This window comes from Fistularia commersonii, chromosome 2, assembly GCF_037954325.1.
Source record: "Fistularia commersonii isolate RoL2024-O1a breed Wild chromosome 2, RoL_Fcom_v1.0, whole genome shotgun sequence".
Taxonomy (NCBI): Eukaryota; Metazoa; Chordata; class Actinopteri; order Syngnathiformes; family Fistulariidae; genus Fistularia; species Fistularia commersonii.
The window spans coordinates 15593178-15602740 of NC_141285.1; the positions used below are offsets into that span (position 1 = coordinate 15593178).

General features: G+C 38.7%; 1 protein-coding gene across 1 annotated transcript; it reads left to right on the forward strand.

Moving 5' to 3' along the window:
• Nucleotides 1-2294: 2294 nt before the first annotated feature.
• LOC147236514 (phosphoglycerate mutase 1-like) lies at nt 2295-7851 on the forward strand. Its single transcript, XM_086169983.1, has 4 exons — nt 2295-2604; nt 3870-4144; nt 5378-5558; nt 6828-7851. Exons 1-4 carry the CDS (start codon nt 2466-2468, stop codon nt 6995-6997), a joined length of 765 nt encoding a protein of 254 aa, XP_086026109.1. The 5' UTR covers nt 2295-2465; the 3' UTR covers nt 6998-7851.
• The last annotated feature ends 1712 nt before the right edge of the window (nt 7852-9563 follow it).

The following is a 9563-nucleotide window of genomic DNA, read 5'->3' on the forward strand; positions in this document are numbered from 1 at the left end:
ATTAAATAGTTGTCATTATTTCATATACCATTGAGTGCACTACATGTACACATATATGAGATTTATTCACAGAAACAACCTCACAGTAGCACCCTCAGGTTTTCATTAGATACTGCTTTTGTGTACATTCCACTGTGGAAGACAGGAAAATAGGGGTTTGGGAAACAGCAGAACAAGTGAAAATTCTTCAAAAAAGAAGAAAAGGAAAATAATGCAAGACATAAGCAACATGTTAGACCCTGAAGATGGCCTCCGGTACTCATCAGTTTATTGCTTCCGAGCATGCTGTTTGGGAGTAGTGCTTCCACATCTGTTCCAGCAGCTTTTGCCCTGCAGATATTTCTGAATGGGCACAGTGTTCGTGTATTGCAAGACGGCAATGAATGCCAGTGGTGGGAAATGATAGCTATTTATGGAGCAATTGCCCTCTTGTTTCCAATCCTCAGCAAGACAGAGAATGTTTTGCAGTGTGAATGTGTTGGCGAGAGCAAGGGAGAAAGTCAAAGAGGAAGTAAAGTGAAGTATTTTCCCATCTGACATTTATGACGGGAGTGCATGCAGAGCAACACCTCCATCATTTTGACATTTAATCTCATAAAAAATATCCTTCCAAATATGGAATTCGGCATGATGTTTGATTTTCCCATGACTAAAGTCCAAAGAACTAACTCCAAGGAACTCTCATCACAAGCCTTTTGAAATGTTAAACGGTGTTAACAGACTCTGTAGTTTACACATGAACACGGCGGCACCAAATATTTTGTTGTTTCAAGGACAGACAGATATTACCCGTCTCTGCCTGTCCTTGGATCTGTCCAATGCAGCGAAGACTGGCAGATTTTTGAGTAAAGCATTCATCAGCAATTTATCTGTATTTGCATAGAATGGGTACTTGGGTAGCAGTGCCTGTTCCTTATATTGTGTTATTAACAAATTTGTAGGTTTAAGTTAGCTCACAGTCAGACATATTGCTGACAATTTACTGTCCAGTAACATTACTTCCTGATGAAAAAGAGATCAGTTGGACAGGCCAAAAAAACATACTGAGTTTTGTGCACATAGGCCATCAAAAAAAGGGTAGAATTACTCAATGGGGAAGTCCTCTACAGGCTGTTATGTGGCCACACACTTAACAACTCCGATCGGAAATGTGTACCAACCTGAATGTGTGTGTTCAGCTGTATTTAGGAAAATAGGGAAACAAGGTATTTTCAAACCAGACAAATGTCCCTTAAGAAAGTCCAGTTTTGGGGAGTACTACCTTCATTATCAAAATGCAATATCATGTAGTAAAATATGAAGTTTAGTTTAATGATGGTGTTTAGGAATGGGGGCTTGTTTAGCTTTTCTGAGTTTTGTAGTAACTTTTCCATATCCTTTCATAGAATGAATTTTCCCTCAAGCAGAAATTTCCAACAATGTTTGGTCAAAAACTGAATTTGACTGGGAATGAAACCTAATTTCATGAGTTTGGAACTTAGGGAAGCAACTAATGATTTTCAACTGATTTGTCCACAAAAGTCTACTGGTGTGTGAACATCAAAAGTGTGATAAAATGTTGATCACTGTTTCTCAAACTTTATCATGGTGTCTTGTTTCATTGTAACTTTAAATCTAGAAGTCTAATTCATGTTGCGAAACATTGAAAATGTAGTGAAATTCACTTTTAGTGATGAAAAATCTGAGAAATTTGTAGGTTTTGCCTTTAAATTTGTCTCAATGCTCTGTGAAAACAGTTACAATGGATTTAATTTAAATCTATTTCATTTTGTGCAGCTCCTAATGTTGAAGCTATCGCTGAGGGGAGATTAACATCTGAAAGCTGGCCATATTCCAATTCCTTTTTAACAAGCATATCTACATTTAGATTTGATGTTATATTTTCTCACTTTTTATAACTCAAATCTATTGTCAAAACAATGAATGAGCTGTATGCTGTATAGCTAGTGAACCAAGCTTTGAAAATTACTCCCCCCCCACCACACAGGTACAAATCCTTTTCACGGAAAATGGATTATGATAACTGTTTCATGAACTGAATTAAATCAATTTTGAGCTCATTAAAGATCGTATTTAAAAAAATCCAATGTTACAATGAGATAACCCTATGGGTTCATCCCTATAGAGAGAGCTATATGGGGTAATGTGGTGATAAAACCTTCAATGAAAAGTCAATGCAGTACAATGTACAGCATAAAGGTCAGGATCCGGGGCTTCCGATGACGCCCACTATTCTTATTGGTGGAAAAACGAAAGATGCTCGTTTTTCTGGAATTTGATTGGACATAAAAACCAGGAAGTGTTGCATTAACTAATCCATGCGATAAAAAAATCTTTATCGCACGGATTCTGGTGGGCCAGTCCATTCGCCCGGAGTTCTTAGTCAGCATCCATAAGATCGAGATATTTTTGGAAACCACAGTTTCTGTTTTTTTATTGCTGGGCTGACATTTTTTCCCTCGATCATGGCTGCTTATAAGTTAGTTCTCATTCGCCATGGGGAGAGCAACTGGAACCAGGAGAATCGGTTCTGCGGCTGGTTCGATGCAGATTTGAGTGAAACCGGAGAAAAAGAGGCTAAGAGAGGCGGACAGGCTCTCAAAGGTTTGAAATCTGGTCCTTGTCACCCATCGACCCCTGTGTTATATCGGACTTGCTGAATGTCATTACACGGTTACGATTGCATAATGGTTCCTGCAGCAGAGCGCGCAATGAATGCATTAGGAAGATGTGAAAACGTGCGGAAGGGATACCTTCTTAAAATTCGACGGTGCTGGAGCTGTGGTGCATGAATGAGGAAGAGGAGAGTGCATGTAAAGCTTGACAATTGCAAAATATATATAAAATGATTACCATCCACCTGATTTGAACCTTCAGATATCTCACTGCACCCGTTTGTTCAGAGGATAGAATAGAATGCAATAAACAGAAAAAAATAGAAAATGATCCCGGCTGGTAAAGTATAATGTAAAAGCAGCAGGGTGACAGAGCAAAAAACCATCACCAACAAACTACATTTAAAATATTGACTTCTGAATTAAATTACACCGCTGTTAGGGCTATTTTTGGTGTTTTTGTAATATCATTAGAAATCATTTTATTAATAATGTTTCATTAAATGATTTTATTAAAAATGTTATTAATAAAATGTTTTCTAATGGAAAATTAAATACTATAAATACTAAAAATTAAATACTATAAAATGTATAGTATTGGAGGCAATTTTTGCTGATTTTCATGCAACAAGTGCAGGGCCTCGTGGGGGTGCAACTGCTGTATTCTCAGTGGTTGACAAAATATGCAGATCTTTCAAGGAGGTCACTGTTGAAACACCTTCGTCTAGAAATACTCAGTTAAAACTCTTAAATTTAAAAATGTGGCTAGAAAACCAGCAAGGAGGTATTTTCTGCAAAATGCGTGACTAAATAAAAGTACTAATTATGGGTATGTGTCACAAAAAAAAAAACATGAAAGTATTTTAATGTTTACTGACCTGGAGCTAGTGCTAAATACTTTTGGTGGATTATAGTAATTGGTTTCGTTGGTGTTATATAGACATTTAGTATGCATTTTGTAGCACCTTGCACACGAACATTGCACCACATTTTTCTAAGGTAATAAAACTGATAATGTAAACAACCTGTTTGTGAGTTTAACTAAATCATAAATGCTATTGCAAGTTTTTTTTGTGTACAATCAACCCTATAACTGTACTTAATATTTAGTTCCTCTCCATCACAAGTCAAATATAAAATATAAGGAATTAATATATTAGTTAGGATCTTGCATTTCTCTTTTTGAAACAATCTACAAGTGTGATCATGTGTATGAGTGTAACACCAGTGTCTCTCATTTTCTAAAACTTACAGATGCCAACTTTGAGTTTGATATATGTTACACCTCAGTGTTGAAAAGGGCCATCAGGACACTGTGGCTGGTGCTTGACAGCATTGACCAGATGTGGGTGCCTGTACATCGTACCTGGCGTCTCAATGAGCGCCACTATGGTGGTCTTACTGGGCTTAACAAGGCTGAGACAGCTGCCAAGCACGGTGAAGCCCAGGTTAAGATATGGAGGCGCTCATTTGATATCCCACCTCCCCCTATGGATGCAGGTCATGACTACTACACTATCATCAGCAAGGTAAGATAGGGATATCTGCTATTCATACTCTCAGACAAGATGCTTTTGTTGGTCTGTGAGGCAAAAATGATTGAGTACATATTGGCTAACTCAGTCCACTCAGGAATCACATAAAAAAGTCATGTCTGAAGCTGATTCCTGCACCAATACAATGAAACCAAATTTGCCACCATGGATAAGTGTCTCAAGACGTCTAGAAAAAAGATTTTATAAAAAGGTGTGGGTGTCTCTATTCATTGCATAACTTTCCAGCAGCCATTCATTTGCAAAACGCAGCTGTAGCTTGAACATACTATTTGGTAACACAAGTCCAAAGCTGAGTTAATAGATGACCTATTGGTTCAAGTTCAAAGTTCGTCTTTGGTATGAGCAATTAGAAAATTTGTTAAACTCATTGATAATCACTATCAAATTGAATGGAAGAATTCATTGATATTGTGCAAAAACAACATGCCTTTAAAAATACTGGCATGCATTCCTTGTTGTATTGCTTAATAGGTGGTATTCAGCGTCAGGACAGTGAAAGTATCAATACACTTTACATGCAATATGTTTAAACTGTGGTGAAGCATCATGGATTTTATTTGATAATGAAAACTGGGATACATAAATATAATGTTGGCAATTCAGTATCTATTTTTAACACTTTAAATTATTTCTATTAATATGACAATTCTTTGTAAATATATAACAAGTAAATCAACTTTTTCCCAACAAGTTAGTAAATTAAGCAGAAAAAAAATTTAACCTGTATATTGGAAATGATTCACGTTTAAAGGTTCAGCAGACCTGGTAATTAAAAAGAAATTACCTGAAATTTATCATCAGATTGTTTTTCCAGATCATCAAGTTATCAACTTGAAACTTGACAAAATACGGAACACAAAATCTTACAAAAAATAACCTAAAAGTCATCAAGAAATTAAAAGAAACCTGTCAAGAAATTACTTCAAAATTGGCAACTATTTATAAAGATTAAGTAGTTGTATAGTATATACTATATATATATTGCATCAGAAAAAGTGAATGCGGAACATAAGAGATGTGAGGGATTAAAAAATACTAAAAAAATGTGAACAAAAAAATAAATGTAAAAGATGAATGAATAAAAAATCAATAAATCGGATAAATAAAAAGGCTCTTTAATATAGAGTTATCTGCTATGTATTGAGTACCTATTTTCGGGTCTTGCGTATTTGACATACATATATAATTACAGTATTTTCATTTTAGGATCGACGCTATGCAGATTTGACTGAGAACCAGCTTCCTTCCTGTGAGAGCCTGAAAGACACCATTGCGAGAGCACTGCCCTTCTGGAATGAGGAGATCGCCCCTCAGATCAAACAGGGAAAGAGAGTTCTCATTGCTGCTCATGGCAACAGTCTGAGGGGCATCGTCAAGCATCTGGAGGGTGAGTATTTTATTTCATCATGCAATACCACTACTATGATATTATAAGTCTTTTCCTTCCGTCCTTTTTAACTGCAAATAACGATTATTTGCAGTATTTGTACACTTCACTGGTTATCAAAAAGTGGCACTGAGGGGCAGCAAATGTTACCTCACAGCAAAAAGATTTGTAGTTTGATACCGCCTGGGGCCTTTTGCGTGTTTTCATGTTCTCCCGTGTCTATGGGGTTTTCTCTGTGCTCTCTGCTTGCCTCCCAAATTCAAAAACATGCCGTTTGTTAAATTAAGACTCTAAAATGCCCAGACGTGTGAATGAGACAGTGAATCATTGTACAGTATGTCTCTACATATGGCCCTATAATCCACTGGCGACGTTTGACAGCTAGTCCTGGCAGCAGATCTACCACGACCATGATACAGTATGTCATTTGGACAGTGATTGAATGAATGCTTTCGCAAAGTAATCATGGGAAGTAAATGTCCTTTACTTTTTTATTCATTAGCTGTGGATATCAGAGAAAAATGTCAGGGTACTGTGTGACAGAAGACTATCTTCCAGAATAAAAGGAAAGGTGTAGAAGACAGTAGTGAGATCAGCGATGCTGTATGGCCTAGACACAGTTCCAATGACGAAAAGACAGGAGGCAGAGCTGGAGGTAGGTCGCAGAGATGAAGATGCTAAGGTTCTCTTTGGAAGTGACCATTATGGATAGGATCAAGAATTAGTCTATCAGAGGAACAGCACACGTTAGATGTTTTGTAGAGGTCAGAGAAGCCAGACTGAGATGGTTCAGTCATGTACAGACAAGGGATAGTGTATATATTGGTAGATGGATGCTGGAATTGGAGCTCCCAGGCAGGAGGTCTCAACAAAGACCAAAGAGAAGATTTATGGATGTAGTGAGAGAGGATATGAAGTTAGTTTGTGTGAGACAGGAGGATAGGGTTGAGAATAGGGTTGGATGGAGAAGGTTTATTCACTGTGGCGACCCCTGAAGGGAAAAGCCAAAAGGAGAAGAAGAAGCATATATAGTATCACAATACAATCAATTTCCTAAATAGAGAAGTCTGATTGTAAAATGAGTGTTTCTGATCAGTGTAATGCTATTTATTGAGATATCTTAGCTCCTCCAGTTTCCCTCAATGTCATTGGCCCAGTGCCTTCTGCGTGTGTATGTATGTATGTGTGTGTGTGTGTGTGTATTACATATTGTCCAGCTGTACTACAAATGACTGCTAGTAACTATTATTTTTTTGCTTCCCTCTATAGGAATGTCAGATGAGGCCATTATGGAATTGAACCTGCCAACAGGAATTCCCATCCTCTATGAGCTTGACAAAAACCTGAAGCCAGTGAAGCCGATGCAGTTCCTGGGAGATGAGGAAACTGTTCGCAAAGCCATGGCGGCAGTAGCTGCTCAGGGAAAGGCTCGGAAGTAATAGTAGTGTAACCCAAATAAACATCAAAACTATCACAATTTCTATTAGTTGTACCGACTGGGAAAAAAACAAAACAAGAAGAAAGTCTTGTGAAATGGGCCTGTCTGTGACTCTCTGTGCAATGTTCTGATCATGATGACTTAAAAGAAAATTATAACTGTCTGTAAAAGGTGGGGAAGTGTAGTATTCATTTTGGACATGAATTATTGTAGTCTGTAATCATTTTTAAATGTTGTCTTTTTAACCTTAAAACTTAACCTTTAAGGTTAAGTATTAGACTTGTAAATCCTGCAACAAGGGTGCTATTGTTCTTTCTTCATCTTTCAAAGCATTTGTTTGAAGTATTCCATGGATCTAATTTACATTTTATTGTCTAGAGCTGAATGGCTCATTAAAAACTGAATGGCCTTTTGTATTTTCTTTAGCAGAGTAATATTTACATCCGACATACATTGTTGTCTGTACTGTGCAACAATCTTCTCCATACATTCCATAAAGATTACTGCTGCTTAATGCTGCTCCAAATCCAACATTTGGATTATACTAACCTTGTTTCATTACAATGCTGAAAAATTAACAGAAGAGCTATGGAAATCTTACCAGTATTGGTGCATTGTATACCACATGTTAACATTTCACGTGTCATTTCCTCTTGATATTGTAGTTGTGATGTGCCCCTAAGCCTTTTGTATGATGCCCACCACTGGCCTGCCAGCATTCTGGGTGATAATTGCAACAATCTGCAATGATTTGCTTTCAGATGATGGAACATGTCAAGTATTGTCAGACTTCCTGTCTATTTACTATTGCCATTGCACCCCAAAACCCATGATTTAATAAATTATTAAACATTATCCACAAATTTGGATCTTGTGTGTGTTAATCGGCATGTATTCAAGATTTTTATTGCCATGCATGTTGTAAGAATGTGGTGATTCAGACAATGCAATAAAATTCTTACTTTGTATGCTTCCTTCACACCAGGTGGGTAGCATAAGAATAACTAACGATTACACGAAACAATGCGACAAAATATAACTGTATTGACGACAGCTCGCATAGATGTACCAAAAACAGTACAGGCAGTAAGAAGTTTATTGCGCAGTAATAATTTAAGAACGGAACAAATAGTAACTTAAGAGGGAAACATAAAATTAGGGAGGGGGAGTAAAGTGGCTCTTGTGCAGTGTTGGCAGTGTTGTGTCGCTCTGATGTAAAGTGGGGTGTGCTGCTTTTTCCTCCTAGGATCAATAATCATCTCCATGGTCTTCCAGTATTTAAGGAGAGATTATTATCTTATTATTTCTTGCCACTTCTGTCCTGCACAATGTCTCCTCCCCAAAGGTGATCAGTCCAATGACCGTGGTGTCATCCGCAAACTTCAGTTAGTCTGAGACATCACGCAGCCAGGTGAAGAGGGTGTACAACAGAGGACTTGGCACGCAACCCTGGGGCTCCCTGTGCTTACAGTTCTGATGCCTGATGTCCAGTTTCCAACTCTGACCTACTGGGGACTGTTTGTTAGAAAGTGCAGCACCCAGTTGCAGAGGGAATGTGTCAGACCAAGGTTGAAGAGCTTCTGAGTGAGTCTGTGGGATAACTGTTGAATGCTGACCTGTAGTCGGTGAATGGCATTCTGACATAGATGTCCTTGCCCTCTAAGCGTATGAGGGCTGTGTGGAGGGCTTTTGGGACAGCTGTATTGAACACATGGTCAGTGGACTGTTTTTCCCCTATGGATATTGTAGTGGGTCCAGGTTATCTGGGATGGTTCTTTTAATGTGGGTCATGACTATCTTTTTCAAAGCACCTCATTAACATTGAGATGAGTGCGACGGGTAAATACTCATTGTCAAGAGTCATGATTCACAGTGTTTATTGTCATGCGTACAGTGTGGAAATGTATTTCCCTGACAGTGAAATTCTTTCTTCGCTGTCCGCAGTGCATTTGCATAGATTTTCTTGGAGAGGGACACAATTGTAGTGAACTTAAAGCAAATGGGAACAGAGGACAGGGAATGTGTATTGGAGAATGTATTGAATGTATTGAACACGCATGAGACATGCATGTAAACACACCACTCCGGATTGTAGCGATGGGCTAATTTGCATCCGTTGTCCCACAGTTGCTCTCACTAACACACTGTCATTCATCCTGACCTATTGTACATGTTTTTTAGTGGTAGGGGAAACCGGAGTACCCGGAGGGAACCTCCACAGACACAGGGAGAACATGCATACTCTACACAGAAAGGCCCCGTCAGGCCCGGGAATCAAACCCGGGACCTTCTAGCTGTGAAGCACAAGCACCAACCGCTGCACTACCGTGCTGAAAAGGTGAAAAGGTCCATGAAGATGTCTCTCAGCTTTGTTGAGCCGGTACTGAGTGGCCGACTGGCGATATTGTCCGGGCCAGCTGCCTTCTCAGGGTTTGTCCTCCTCAGAGCCGAGCTCAACTCTGCCAATGACACAGAGAATGGTGTGTGCTGAGTGTCTCAAGCAGCAAGAGTTCCAAAGGATGAGTTTGGGGCTTCGAAGTAGTGAGCATCTGGTAGTGAGCTTGAAC